At 37.7% G+C, this 15956-nt stretch overlaps 1 protein-coding gene across 3 annotated transcripts in view; it reads left to right on the top strand.

The window, feature by feature from the left end:
• ARFIP1 (ADP ribosylation factor interacting protein 1) overlaps nt 1-15956 on the top strand; it is a 79578-nt gene that overhangs the window by 29197 nt on the left and 34425 nt on the right. For 2 of the 3 annotated variants that reach the window (XM_045831656.1, XM_045831655.1), the window contains 3 exons: nt 3099-3207; nt 7222-7317; nt 9091-9203. In XM_045831656.1, the coding sequence (XP_045687612.1) occupies nt 3099-3207; nt 7222-7317; nt 9091-9203 (318 nt within the window). The remainder of the gene's footprint in view (nt 1-3098; nt 3208-7221; nt 7318-9090; nt 9204-15956) is intronic. The other variant, XM_045831657.1, reaches the window with a different exon arrangement.

The following is a 15956-nucleotide window of genomic DNA, read 5'->3' as shown; positions in this document are numbered from 1 at the left end:
ATTAGTGGTTCTCAGAGGCTGGAGAAAGGTAGGAACGGGAAGTGGCTTCTAATGGCTGCAAAGTTTCTTTTCCGGGATGATGAAAATGTTCTAAAATTGGTGGTGATGGCTGTACAACTCTGTAAATGAATTTTACAGCATGTGAATCATATATCAGTGAAGTGCATTTACAGCGAATACTACTTGTATATCATTCAGTTAAGAAGTACACCATCACTGTTACCTTTTAAGTCCTTGTTCTTTCCCCACAAAGGCACATGGTTCACTCCCTCATTTGGTCAGTATCCTGCCCACATTTTACCTCCTCAGAGACCTTCCCGGAGTACCCCACCTGAAGTAGCACCCTTTGCCCATCACTCTGTCTCTATTATCCTGCCTTAAAAAAAAAAAAGCACCTTATAGTAAGTACTTACTACTTATTTCCAGCACTTTAGTCACCTGATGTGTCATTACCCATTGATTTGTTTGTGTCAGTCTCCTCCCTCCACCCCCAGGTGAGTCTGCCGCGGGCAGACCTTGTTTCCTACACTGCGCCGGGCTGTCGTGTCTGGAGAAGTGGCCTCCGGGAAGCCGGTGCTCACTAAATGTGGGTTTCCTCTGTAAACACGCCCTTGTTTCAGAGCTCAAGCAGTACTTTTGTCTTTCCCATTTAGTTCTCATGGACTTAGTCCCTGTTCTGAACTCCTCTGATGGTTATTGTCTTTACTTTGGTACTAATGTCAACTTTTATGTTAATGTTTGTATATCTTGTCTCTCCAGTCAGGAGAGGCCTGTGTCTTTTTTTTTCTTTTCCCAGAAAGTCTAGCATATAGTAGGATTAAGCAAATACTCATTAAATTTAAAAATAAACTATTGCTATAGCAACTTCTTAATCTAATGGTGTTGAGTCATAAGTCCTTAGTTCACGCAACAAATTCGTTTATTCAACAAATACTTATTGAGCAGCTACTATATCTCAGGCACTACTTAAAGGTGTTAAATATATAGCAGTAAACAAAATAGGTGACCTTCCTGCTCTTGTGAAGCTTACAATGTGGAGAGGGGAGACAAAAATAAACAGATCTATGCATACTGTGTTACTTGGTGGTAACTGCTGTGAAAAAAATAAACAAGGCAAACAAAGCAGGGAATGCCAGTGTAGATGCTGTGGGAGCTGCTGTTTTACACATTGAGGGAAAGCCCCTCTGGCTAAAGGAGCAGTCCTGTGGACTTCTGGTAGAAGAGCATTCCAGAAAGAAAATATAGTAAGTACAAAGGCCCTGAAATAGACGTAGGTTTATTCTCTTTGAAGAAACTGTGACTGCAAGCCTGAGAAGCTAGGAGGAGGTGCAGTCAAATCATGTGGCCCTTCAAGACTGGGTTTTGTGTCACACAAGATTGGGGCTATTGGAGATTGGTGTAGGGGCTAACTTGGGTTGACGTGTGGAGTTAGAGGCTTGTGTCATGGGCAGAAGCAAGAAGGCCAGTTGGGAGTCTCTCGGAATTATCTGGGTGAAATAGGATGCTAGCTTAAACCAGGGTGGTATCAGTGGAGGTGGGGAGAATTGATTTGATCCAGATCTAATAGCATCTGACGATGGTTTGGATGTGGGTATGAGAGAAAAAGAAGAGTCAAAAATAAGTCCTACGATTTTTTACTAATATTTTGGTAATAGAGATGCCATTAACTGAAAGGAATAAAAAAGCTAGAGGTTATTTGTTTTTTTTCCCTCTTTTCCGGTGGTGTGGGTTTAGTATATAATCAATTAGTTTGGGACATAAAGTTTGAGATGCTTCTGTGAAATCCAAGTGGAAATGACAGGTGTGTGATTAGACATATTAGTTAAAAGGGAGACCCAGGTAAAACACAAAGCCAGAAGAAACAATATGATCACCCAAAACATGAGTCTAGGAGAACGAGTCCTCCAACAGAACCCTGGGGCACTGCAGGATTTGGAGGGTGAGGAGACGAGGGATCGGCAAAGGAGACAGTAGGACCTGTCAGATGCCCTCGGAGGAAGAGCAGGAGTGCCCTGCACTGGGGGTTGCAAGTGTCCCCAGGAGAGAACATCACATGTGTCAGATGCTGTTTGATAAATCACCTGAGAATTGATCTCATTAGTTATTTAGGGCCCACCATCCCAATCAAGTAATTGCCTAGGCAAAATTAATGAGCTTCTCAAGAAAAGCCCTCTAAACATTTGTCAATTATGAGAGACTATATATATATATGAAGCTTTAAATTTGCAAATTAGAAAACTCAAAGTGTTCTGAGTTTTCAATTTGTAATTACATTATGTGTGGTAAAGTATTAGGAAAGGGGTTTAAAAGACATTTATCTTTTAGTGCATCACTAACTTGTTATTATGTAGATCCTATTGGTTTTCCACAATAGTGACAAGTTCATGGTGCACTAAAAGGTAAGAAAACTCTGATTATGAAAATTAGATAATTCCTCATATCCAAGTGAAAGGACTTGTAATCGACAATGTGTTTCCTGGTGCAGACGCGTGTGTGCTTTCTGTGTCTAAGGCTGAACGTTGACTATTACATTTCTTAGGTCAAGTTCCAACTGTAAGCTAGTTTACTTAATGTAAATTTAAAGAGCCTTTGAATTTATCTCATTCTTACTGAATTCAGAGAAGCCCTGTTTACTGAGCTAACCTTAAAATAAAAGGGAAATTAATATTGCAAGTGGATGATTTGTTTATACTGATCATTAGCCAGGCTCATTATGATTATATTACACATCTGTCAGTTTTTTAATATTAGATATGGCTTTTTAGCCATCTCAATTCTGTTCTTTAAAATGATTTTCCTGATGTATCAATAGATTAGAAATTTGAAAATTGAATTTTAATATCTACCTGCTGCTTTGTTCTAGAATAGTGAAAGTATTTTGCATTTGATGTACACCGTACCTCTTAATAGCAAATCTTGCTGAGTTTGCTGCCATTGTACATCATTGTAGAATGCTGTGACGGCATAAGGAAATAATACATATTAGAGGAACAAATAGTTTAAGATCTGATTAAACGGACACACTTATCCTGAACTGTTAATGTGATGTGAGGGTTTTTTTTTACAAAGATTTTCTCTTTTATTCAAATGTTGCTAAGGATTTGAAGCGTTCATTACCAGCTGGACTTGGTCTCTCAGAAACCCAAATTACATCTCATGGCTTTGACAGTACCAAAGAGGGGGTTGTTGAAGCAGGAGCATTTCAAGGTAAGAGCCCATATATTTTTAAAGATGGGTGGGGTGGATGATGGGAGTTCATCAAATGCTACCTTTATTAATAAAGCATAAAAATTGAGCCCTTTAATTCAGTGATAAAACACCAATTATAAACATAATCTTTTCTCTTCAATTTAAATGATTTAAGAATTGTTTCAGTAGTCTTCTTCATATAAATAGATCAGTGTACATAATTTCACTGATTATTATATAGAAATTGGTTTTAAAATACTGAAATAAAAACTCAAGAATTAAATAATAATACAAATTTAAATGATTTTATCTAGTAACCACAAAATTTATAGCCATAAGTCAGTACTGATTTGTATGAATACATACTCCTATTTCAAAGCACTGGAAAACAAAACTTACTTTTCTGACTATATATGCTATATAGGAGGTCTCTAAGACCACCATCATATTTAGTAATCTGCTAAGAGGACACAGGATTCAGTATATGTAGCAGAGGTGTCAAACTCATTTTAACCATGGGCCACTTCAGCCTCGAGGTTGCCTTCAAAGGGCGGAATGTAATTTTAGGACTGTATACATGTAACTATTCCTTAACCAGGGGCAAGGAGCTCGGCACTGCCACTGGGTAGAAGCAAGGTGCTGGGTGTTATAAAACAAGGTGGAGGGCCGGATTTGGCCTGCAGGCCTGTGTTTCCCACCTGTGATACGTAGTCATACTCACTGCTGTGATTACTTCAGCAGAAGTATACCAAGCACACTTAGCAAAGGTAAAGGATGCCTGAGGTGCAGTCTGGGGGGAAGTAGGCATAAGCTTGAGAGGGCCTTCTTCCAGTTTAGACACACAGGACGTGCTTAATCACCCGCCCCCCCCCCACACACACACACCCGGCAGAACTGTGACAAATGTGTGAAATGTGGCTAACCAGGGTTCTCATTGGAGAATGTTCACATGGGCATCCTCTGCCCAGCGTGTACTAAGATTCCAGAGGGAAAGCAGGTATTTAACGTAGACCACACTCTTCAGAGAACAGGTTAGACACAGTGAGCCTGTCTTATCATTCTAGGAATGGGGAGAATCCCACCAAAATTTAAGTTTCCGGACTTCACCCAAGGGCCGGTTTTGTTGGTTCTTTAAGAATAAGCAGTTGGACCTGCTGCACCAGCTCTTCCGCACATATCCCATGTGTATGTGTATTTCAGTATAAAGGACAACGTTGCCCCCTTTTTAATGCTCTTGCCTCCTTTTTAAGGTTGCCTATTAACAACCTTTTAAAAGTGTTTTTTGTTTTCACATAAGCGAAAGAAAATAAAACCATATAAACATTTGATGTAAAAAATGGATTTTCCTGACAGCTATAGCTAAATTAGTAGCTGTAGATTATAGAATAATGAAGTATATTAATTTTAATAACTACATTATAACTTCACAAATGCAAAAGGGTTATCTCCATCCCTTGGCAGTCTGTGGCCCTCTTGCAGATAATAGTATTCTGTATTTGAGTGAACAAAATTGAGTGCTTGAAGATACAAGGCTCACTTTGTATAGTGTGACACCACCATTTTTGGATCAATCACCAATTTCCAAATTTAAATACCAATATAGAATAAAAATACTTTTATTATTAAGACATTTTAAGTATTTTCAATGAAATTATTTAGCTGACATTGGTTTAATCTTCTTCCCCTTAAGTGGAATTATATTGTACAATAATTGAAATCAACTACCCAATATAAACTGCTATACATGAGCCTGAGAACGCCAATTATTTTCACTTACTTATAGATACATCCATTTCCTTCAAATTGGAATAAAAATATGTTTCATGATAATGGCAGTAATTTGTGTGTGTCTTTGAATTGAATTTATAAAACATTTTTTAACACAAACTGCATTTTTAATCAGTCTATTAAAAAGAGAATCATTCTGCCATACTCAGATTAATTAAGCATTTATTGGAAAGTTGGTTTAAGTGCCTTTGCTTTAAGGCATCTAGGGGTACATTGGGTGAACATGAGAAAAAGCAGTATGGTTGAAATTGAGGCAATAGGTCTGAGGGGAAAACATGAAAGGAGTTGGGGCCATGTTAGCGCTCTGTAAAAATGACGGGTGACTTCCGAATGACCAGTGCTTGAACAGTTACTGCAGAAGAGGATTAGCCATTTACTTTTTCATCTCTAGAGCAAATTTAGAAGAAACTATACTTAAATTCAGCCTAACAGAAACAAATACTGAAATCTGCCTAACACATGTGTTGTGGAATCATTCATTATTAGTAGAAACCATGATTAAATCAAAGCTCATAAGAGTGAAGTAAGATTGCTTGGTACCCAAGTTTTGTTCTAATGATTTTTAAAAATATATATTTATTTTTTTGTTAGAGAGAGGGGAAGGGAGGGAGAAGTAAAGGGAGAGAAACATGGATGTGCAAGAGAAACATCTATTGGTTGCCTCTCCTGCTCCCCCAGCTGGGGACCTGGCCCACAGCCCAGGCATGTGCCCTGACTGGGAATCAAACTGGCAACCTTTGCATTTGTGGTACGATGCCCAACCCACTGAGCTACACCAGTCAGAGCTGTTGTAATGGGGTTTTGATCATTGTATACATATATTCATAGCCTAGATTTCTCTTATTGAGATGAAACAGGTAATACCCCGAATTTAGTCAATTAGAAATATCTTAGACTTTTAACAGTTATTTTTTTGGGTATTAGTGAATGATTTTAGTAACTAGTCTGAATTAGTGATTTAAAGGGTTGAAGATACACAGAAGTGATAATTACCCTTGAAAGTAAAGCACACAAACAAAGCAAAACACTGGAAGGACTAGTTTCCTCAATACTTCATCTTTTTCTATTTTAGTTTGGAAAGTTCTCTATCACTGTTACGTGTATTAAACAGATCTCACGTTATCTCATGGGATCATTCCTTATACAAGATTAACAAACAGTAATAACTAGAACGACAGCTCCGTTCCTGGACTCATCAAGAAACGGAAGTGCAGTGGTCGTTCTTATTTAACCCTGAAATAATAGAAATCCCTGTGGCTTGGACAGTAGTGACACTGCCTTTGTTTAAAATGGTAACCTGGGTAACCTGGTCAAGTGTGTTCCACCTCAACGAGTAACTTACGGATTGGTGTTTTCTGTATCAAACTTAATAATGAGCGTGTTATGGCGTGGATTCAGAACATCCGAGGCTCTAATAAGAAGCTGTTTTAACCTCTCCGGGCCTTGTTTCTCTTATAGTTCAATGTCTGACTAGATGATTTCCCTCATCCCTTCCAGTTTGAAATTTTATGGTTTAACAGACTTAAAGAGACAGGTATTCCTCACTTTGAAAAGTGACACCATTGTATTAGGTCTATCGCATGTTTGGATTTTAAATGTTAGATCCAGTCCAAATTAAGGTTTTCATGTGTTTAAGTGTCAGGGCCTTATTAAGCTCCATAGAATTAAGGGACAGAGAATTTTGCATTCCTAATGGGCTCCCAGGTGATATAGTTGATAGGTCCCTTACATTCATACTATGAATGGTAATGTGACCCACACTATGTTACATTTGATTTATGATTTGAAAGTTGTGGCTACGATGTCCTTTAAAGGCTATGATTCATTCACATTTCTGTAAATTGTAATTATAATTTTTGTACAGTATTACATGCCATTTGGATTTCTACTTGAAGAGCTTTTTTTTCATATGTAAGAGTAGCAAGTTATAAAATATTTACTTAATCTTTAAATAATTCAACTGTGGCGCTTTAATCACATTCTAGTAATCGATGTTAACGTAGCAGAGTCTACGTAAAGTCCTGTTTAGACATGTTCTTGCCAAGTTTCTTCTTATAGTTATGTGTTCTGTTTGGTCTCTAAGAATGTGATGGAAAATTTATACAAGAACTCAACCATATTAATTCCAGTTTTTAATCCTAGTTTTTGAATATTTTAAAGGCAATGTCAGTAAACCTATATTCAAAATGTACAATATGTGGAGGAGGGAAAGGATTTTCACAGTTAAATGTCTACCCTTTTCAGGTTCCTCAGCACCACCATTGCCATCTGTTATGTCTCCTAGCAGGGTTGCAGCTAGTCAACTGGCTCAGCAAGAAAGTGATGTAATTGTTCCCGCAGGTATTCACCGCACTGATTGGATAAAGGCCTTCTTGCTACCGCTGCAGCTAAACTAATTTACTCAATTTCATAATCACTTGCTTTATATTCTTAGGTGTGTGTTCTGACTTTTTTAGTGGCTGCTGCTTCTTTTTTCTCTTTTTGTAATAATAAGGGAAATGATCTTTCTAGCCATACTTATCTTTCTGGCTTTTAAAAGTTATTAACTGTATCTCAGACTTGAAATTTAATTCACTTTAAGATTTAAAAACATGGTAAATTTTTATTCTTTCTAAATCATCCTTTCCTTGTTCTGGGAAATGTAGGTTTGCTTATTTGATCCTAACTCTCAGCTTTGCAGCTCTGCTCTCTGTTTTCAGTTGAACGAGGAAGGAGCCTTCAACAGTTGGGTGGTTCATTGTTTGGAATGGGTCACGTGGAAAAGGTTGTGTCTCCCTGTTTTCAACCTCAGCTTACAAATATCAGACTGTAACAAAATACTATGAAATTTACCAATTCTGTCCAATGAGAATTGCTTGGGAGAAACTCCATTTCTTTGCACTGAATTTACCTCTGCACTTTAATGTCACTGGACTATAAAAATAGGAAAAAACTGAACTCTGAATTTCTTTTAATATGAAACATCAACATTTTGTATTTTTTTCCTTTGAGAATTTTGTAAATTCTTAAATGTGTTTTGTTTTATATATATATAATTTTTTATTTAGATTATAGTACAACTGTGGTAAAGGCTGATCTGGCTGTAGGAGTGAGAAAAGAAATTTTTGCCAACTTTTAAAACCATTTGTTAGTACTTTTTCTCTTCTTATTTCTTGTTTTTTTTTCTTTTTTAAAAGATTTTATTTATTTATTTTAGACGGAGGGGAAAGGAGGGTGAAAGAGAGGGAGAGAAACATCAATGTGTGGTTGCCTCTCACACGGCCCCCACTGGGGACCTGATCTGGCCCCTAATCCAGGCATGTGCCCCAACCGGGAATTGAACCAGTGACCCCTTGGCTCGCAGGCCAGCATTCAATCCATTAAGCTCTACCAGGGCTCATTTCTTATTTCATTATCCTTTTAAAATTATTATAAAGTTTCTATCCCAAGTCATTAATATCACAAGTGTTTATTAAATATTTTCTTCTGTGAAAAACATTTTACTGTTAGGAACTACGTAGTTGTAGAGCTGTTTTTATGTCAGGGCATCATACTGCCTTTATTAATTACAGCTTTTTTTGAGCGGGATCTTTTAAGAGAGGAGGTACAATGTAGGTCTTGTCTTAACCCAGCCTTTCGTACTGGTGGTAAAATATTTTTAATGACTGTTTGAAATTTGAATTGTATTTTTAAATCCTCCAAAATTATGAGAACATTCTGTTGTTAGGTGAAAGTGCAGTACATAGTACAATGAAAGGAAATCACTGTACAGGAGGAGTGTGTGGCCTTTCAGATTTTCCTGACACAGTTTCTTAGGATCAAAGCTTATAAGGTTAATTGTGGAAATTTTTATTGTTCTTAAAATAAACAGCACTTGTTTAGAAAGCAAGGCTGATTGCAGCATTTTTTTAAGAAGACAAATCACATGGAATTTCTGCTTAATGGAAATACTTTTTAAATTTAGGAAATTTTCTTCAGTGATTCCAGGAAGTTGTATTCCTTCACTTGGTGGGAACCTTTTCATTTTTTAAATGCATGAGTAGTTTAATTTGAACAGCCTCAGTGTTTTATTTTCTTTCCCTACTTGTCTTTATCTGGTTTGTGTTTTTATCTTTTGTGTTTATGATCGTGCAGGTGGCCAGAGAGCACAAACAAAAAGTGGACCAGTTGTTCTAGCAGACGAAATTAAAAATCCTGCAATGGAAAAGTTAGAACTTGTTAGAAAATGGAGTCTAAACACCTACAAGGTTTGTACTTGTTTAATGTTTCCATCCTACCTGGCTCAAAGAGTTTCTATTTATATGTTACTCAAATTATTATTTTGCAATTATATGGACACATAAGAGCACAATGCCATCTAAATATAAAAATACGATTAGTAAATGAAGCATTTTGTTTTATTATTGATTCTTACATAAATATAATTTTAAAAGCCAGTAGGAAGAGGGTTTTTAAAAAGCTACTAAAGTGCTTATTGATAGATAACACATAATTGAAGAAGAAATATATTGCCTCGGAATATATTTAGCTGCAGAACTGCTATAGATGTGTTTGTCCCTACAGCTGTCTTTCTAATACTTTCTATCAGTGAGTTTCAGCTTTTTTCTTCCCAAGACACACACTAATTATTAAAATTCCATGGCATAACAAAAATATGTATTTTTTGCCAATCTGACAAAAAAATAGGTGTAATTTTGATTCATTCACTCCAGATGACTATTGTTGTGTTGGCTGTTGTTGTTTTTTTATTTGACAATCTAAGGGAAAAAAGGTCAGTGCCATGACTAAATGTCTGATGTCGCATGTTTCAAAAAGTCTTGCAGCACACCAGTTGAAAATCACTGCTTTATACCAACAAATGTCAAGAGAGGTGTGTTAGTTTTTCACACCCCTCTGATTGTATTGTAATAACTAAGCATTCACTATACAGATTGCACCATGTTGCAGATGAGTTGGATTTCAATAGTTTGTTAACGTTGTTAGTTGAATTGCCTCATAGTATATAATTGGTGGCTATTTTTCTTAGGCTCTCCATTAAGCAAATAAGCCAATTAATCCATACTATATTTGATGTATTACAAAGAGCTCAAGCCCCAAATTCATTTATTGTCTTTGAATCTTAATTAGGGACAAGACAGTAGAAATTGTAGAGTAGTTAAGTGGATGAAAACCCTAGAGACTCAGGTTACAGCATTAGCCATAATGCTTTCTATCTTTGTGAGTTGTGGGTCTTTGTAAATCAGGAATTGTCTGTGTTTTTATACAGAGCACATCTCTCTTATGTATGTTTTCAAGAGTAATACAGAAGTGAATTTATTCTTTTAGTTAAAATATCCAAATCCTCTACAAAAGTACAGATTTTCTTAAGGTAAAAGTGCCCTGAAACATCCCACGTGAATCTTTCCAAAAATTACTTAGCTCATGTCGATGTAGAATGGAGAAAAGCAGAGGTAAACACAGTGCTCATCTCCTTCCACAATGACATCAGAATTACGGCTAAACTGCAGAACAACCACTATTGAGAACCTCCTGATGTTTGGCTGAACTAGAGGATTAAAGAAGCAGCCACTACGAGGCTGGTAGGAGGGGCGGAGATGCAGAACAGGCTGCATCATGGAGCAGAACAGGCTCCATGTGTGGAGGAGGAAAATTGGGAGGGATATCTCAGCTATAGCACTCCCCTCTGAGGAGCAGGGAGTTCCAGCAACACACCAGGTCCCCCATCCCAGGATTCCAGTGCCAGAAAGAGAAATTCCCATAACTTCTGGCTGTAAAAACCAGTGAGGATTGAGGCTGAAGGAGATGGAATGCTCCTAGAATCCCAGGCAGTTCCTCTTAAAGGGCCCACACATTGAATTACTCACTCCCTCTGAGCTCCAGCTCTGGGACAGCACTTGAAGGGCACCAGAGACATAGGAGGAGGAACGGAATTGTCTAGCATCAGGGCAAGAGCTGGGTGTGAGAGGGTGGACAGCTTTCTCTGGGATAGAAGCGCTTGCAGAGGCCATTGTTCCTTTGATGAACCCTTCCCCACAGAGCCAGTAGACAGGCACTATGTCTGAGATTCCATCAACCTGGCTCATCCTGTTTGCCTTGCCCTACCCAGCTTTCAGACCCACCCAAGCTGTTTCCAGTGGCTTTTCCACACTAATGGCCTGTCTTGGCTCATGCTTCAGATTTTCCTAAAATCTCTCAAATAAGCAGTATCTGGCCTCAGCATGCCCTGTACCTCTCACTAAGTGGCCCTAGGCCTGCACTAACAACAGCCAGCCTTGGTTCGCAGCTTAGCCTTACCTGGGCACTCCAACCCCAGAGCAAGTAGCAGTCATCTGCAGATCACTTTGTACCTCCTGCTGGGTGGCCCTAGGCAGAACCCAGGTAGCAGCTGACTTGGCCTGCACTTCCCTCGAGGTCCCAGAGCCAGTGCATCCAGGCAGACTCCTTCAGACTACATTGAAGCATCGTCACCCAACGATGCTTCACACTCCACAAGCTTCACACTCACGGAGGACTCAGCGGGCACCAGAGACTTGCTCTGTGGGGTGAGCCCCTGCAAATTGATACTCCACGGTGGCCAGAGGTTGGTGGTTGCAGCCAATCCTTGCAGCTGATTGGCCTAGAGGTAAATCCCTCCCATTGACATGCCAACAGCAATTAAGGCTCAACTACAAGAGGGTGTACACAGTCCACATGAGGAGGTGTAACTCTTATGCCCAGCTTGGGTGATCAGGAAGGCTGTGCCACTGGACCCTACAGAGCATCTACACATTGGGCCACTCTACCAAGCCCAGAGAGATAGAGGCTCTACCTAATACATAGAAACAAGCACATGGTCGCTACCAAAATGAGTAGACAAAGAAATATATCCCAAATGAAAGAGCAGAACAAAACTCTAGAAAAGAACTAAGCAAAATGGAGATAAGCAGTCTGCTAGATGCAGAGTTCAAAACACTGGTTATAAGGATGCTAAATGAACTTAGAAAGAACTTCAGCATAAAAAAGGACCAGTCAGAAATGAAGGATGCACTAACTGAAATGAATAATAATTTATAGGAAATCAGCAGTACAGTAGATAAAGCCAAGAATCAAATCAGCGATTTGTAATGTAATGAAACAAAAAACACCCAATCAGAACAACAAAAAGAAAAAAGAATCCAAAAAAAAATGAGGATAGTGTAAGGAGCCTCTGGGCTAACTTCGAGCATACCAACATTCACATCATGGGTGTGCTGGAAGAAGAGAGCAAGAAATTGCAAACCTGTTTGAAAAAATGACAGAAAACTTCCCTAACCTGGTGAAGGAAATAGGCATACAAGTTCAGGAGGCACAGAGTCGTAAGCAAGGTGAACCTAAAAAAGCCCACATGTCATAATTAAAGTATCAAAGGTTAAAGACAGAATCTTAAAAGCAGCAAAAGAAAAGCAGTTAGCTCCTGTGACTGTCAGCTGATTTCTCAGCAGAAACTTTTCAGGTCAGAAAGGAGTGGCAAGAAATATTCAAAGTGATAAAGAGGAAGGACTTACGAGCAAAATTATTGTACCCAGCAAAGCTATCATTTAGCATTGAAGGACTGACAAAAAAAATGAGTTCATCACCACCAAACCTGTCATTTTTAAGAACAAGAAGAAGAAAAAGATAAAAAATATGAATAATGAAAGGGCAATAAATACTTATCTATCAACAGTTGAATCTAAAAAACAAAGTAAATGAATAAGTGGAACAGAAACAGACTCATAGATATGGAGAACATTTTGATGGTTGCCAGATAGGAGGGGGCTTGATGAGTAGGGGGAAAGGTGAAAGGATTAAGAATACAAATTGGTTGTTTCAGAATAACATTGAGAATATAGTCAGTAATATTCTCATAACTGTATATGGGGTTAGATGGGTGTAAGATTTATCAGGAGGATGACTTTGTAAGTTATGTAATGTCTAATTACTGGGGTGTGTACACTTGAAATTAATTATGTCAACTGTAATCAAAAACCAAAAATTATTTTAAAATGGAAAAATGAGAAATGCCAATAGTAGTTGCCAAAAATTGACTCCTACTTACACCGTTCTCATTTGGGACATTCTATTTAATCATTGCCACTTTTGTTCTCAAGGATGTGGATTCTCCCATTTCGTGTATTGTTTTTCCCTTTGTATTTCCTCATATCACAACAGTTCACTCAGATACTCAGATTCCACTTCATCTTCACACTGATTTGGTATACCTAGCTAGTCATCAGATGAATTCTGCCTCTTTAATATTTTTTTACTTAATTCCTTTTTCTGCATTCTAGCCTTCCCAGCCGTAGTTCATTCATGTCTTTATCACTCTCTAACATTACCGTAATAGATTCCTAACAGATTCTTTTGGACTACATATGCGACTCTGCCTGTGTGGTTCACTCTTGTTTAAAATCCATCAGTCGATCTTCACGGTCTTTACAATGGCAGGAATCTGACCCCCATCTGCCCTTCCACCTTCTTCTCCTGCTGCTCTTCCACCCATGGGTCCTCTGATCCCCACCAGCTTGCCCAGAGACCTTCTCAACAAACTGTGCCTTCTCACGCCTCTAAATTTTGTTCATGGAGCTATCTTTGCCTGCTGCTTGAAATTCCCCTTTATGCTCACTTTCATTTCACTTGTTTATCTTTCATACTAGACTTAGCTTCATTCACTTATTTATTAAATTTATTTAGCCATCCCTCTGTGCATTTATTTATGAAATTTGCCTCTTAACTGGAAACATTCTATGTCCACACACTTTGAACCTAAGGAATACAGGCCTTACTTCTGAACCAAATTCTAGTGATAACAAAGTTTAAGATTTTGTTCATTTGGTTCTTCCTCTCTTGTGTCATTTAGTTTGTCCTTGTTCCTTATCTTTTTTAAAAAAGATTTTATTTATTTGTTTTCAGAGAGAGAGGAAGGGAGGGAGAAAGAGAGAAACATCAGTGTGTGGTTGCCTCTCACACACCCCCTCCAGGGGACCTGGCCTGCAACCCAGGCATGTGCCCTGACTGGGAATCGAACCAGTGACCCTTTGGTTCTCAGGGCTGCTACTCAGTGCACTGAGCCACACTGCTGTCCTTGTTCCTAATCTTTTTTTTCTGTTATATGTGTATTTTCTTTATCTCTTCCTTTTCTTCTGTCTTTTACCTCAATAATGTATAACCTCAGTTGAATCGTTATTAAGATTCCATATTTATCTATCACATTCAGCCTTCCTTAAAATTTGTGTTAATGCAAATGACAAATCTTTAAAAATGTTATACACATGGCATAATAACTATGTGAAGGAGTTATCATTCTCCTTAGAGTGATCACTTTATTTTTTACTGAAAATTTTTTTCATCAGTGCTTAATTAGATATTTCACTCTAAGTCAAAGAGAAAAAGAAAGTTCAGACTTACATGATTTTAATGGAATTTGTAGCCTAATGTGTCTGTGCTGGCAGATGCTTCTCATCTAAAAGAGCCTCAAAGTGTAATGTTCTTATTGGGTCTACATGACTCCCTTCCTGTGCCTTTTTTACCTTTTCTGTCCAAATTGTGAGCTAATGTAGGGCATTCGTTGTCATTTGGATAAACCGTAATTATTAATTCTGATTTGATTGATTTAGGACTGTGCTTCTTATTCATCTTACTCTTGAGTAACTTGACTGTGGCTATGATTTTGATCTTCTCTTTCTTGGACTTCAGCTTCTTCATGATTTCTACCTTTAATTTCTTCTGTTTCTGTTATCTAGAAAACACTTTAAGGCTTCTCCTCAAAGAGAATATTTAGCACTTCCTTTTTTGGTTGTTAATTTAGGCTCCAAAACCAGTCTGATGATTGAAACCAAATACATAATAGGAATAGTTTTAAGTTTACGCCTTGAACCCATCTCTTGAAATATTATTCTAATCTACCTGATTTTACCCACAAATTTTAATTCAAATTTTATTTATTTTCTTATTTATTTTCATCTGCAGGGATCGTTAATCAATAATGAGCTCTGGTTTATCTCTTTGGCTTGTTTTTGTATTTTCCTAATGTGGAATAGAGTACTTTTAGAAGTCCTTATTCTTTTCAAGAATAACCTTGGTTTTACTGAGAGCTATTCGGCATCTTTTCCAAACATTAAGTGCTTTTTAATGTCTTTAAGAATTTGCCATCAATATTTACATCTTTATCAAATTAATCTTTGTTATCCCTAAGCCAATATATTTTAAATTTTCATTCCTATTTTTCTTGTCATATTGCTTTATTCATTTACTGATTGACCTATTTCCCCTATTAAGTTTCTAACATTTCCTTTTATGCTCTCTCCCCTATCCTTCATCCTTAATGACTTTTCAGAAATCTATCAAATTGGCCCTGGCTGGTGTGGCTCAGTGGTTGAGTACCAGCCTGTGAACCAAAGGGTTGCTGGTTCAATTCCCAGTCAGGGTACATGCCTGGGTTGCAGGCCAGGCCCCCAGTAGGGGGTGCACAAGAGGCAACCACACACTGATGTTTCTCTCTTTCTCTTTCTCCTTTCCCCTCTCTAAAAAAATTAAATAAAATCTTTTAAAAAATCTATCAAATTGTTGCCATGAAATTATTATTTTCCTTGTATTTAAATGTTTTTATTCATTTTTTGGCATTACAAAAAAAGCTCTTGGTGCTATTTAAATACTCAGGGTATACAATATCTCTCTTACAAAATTCATGACTGTGTGACAGTGATATGTGACATTCTGTACACCATCCTGTTACTTTACTCTCAGTTCTTCCAAGTTGAAGGTCTACATGGAGCAGTAATCTGCTTCTGCTGCTTCTTGCCCTTTTAACTTTCCTTTAATTGCCCTATTATCTTCAAAATTAATTCTTAATTAATAAGTATGGAAAACCAAATAGGGCCGCCATCTCATTGTTAAATCATCTGTATCTTCAGGGACTTTGAAGATGGGTAAAGAACTGCCTTCTTCCCTATTTTAAACTTAATGTATAATATATACAGTTCTCCAATTTTGCATTTTAATTT

Source organism: Phyllostomus hastatus, unplaced genomic scaffold (genome assembly GCF_019186645.2).
Source record: "Phyllostomus hastatus isolate PE091 unplaced genomic scaffold, TTU_PhHast_1.1 phas_contig_159, whole genome shotgun sequence".
Taxonomy (NCBI): Eukaryota; Metazoa; Chordata; class Mammalia; order Chiroptera; family Phyllostomidae; genus Phyllostomus; species Phyllostomus hastatus.
The sequence above is the reverse complement of the archived record's forward strand: the minus strand, read 5'-3'. Positions and strand labels throughout refer to the sequence as shown.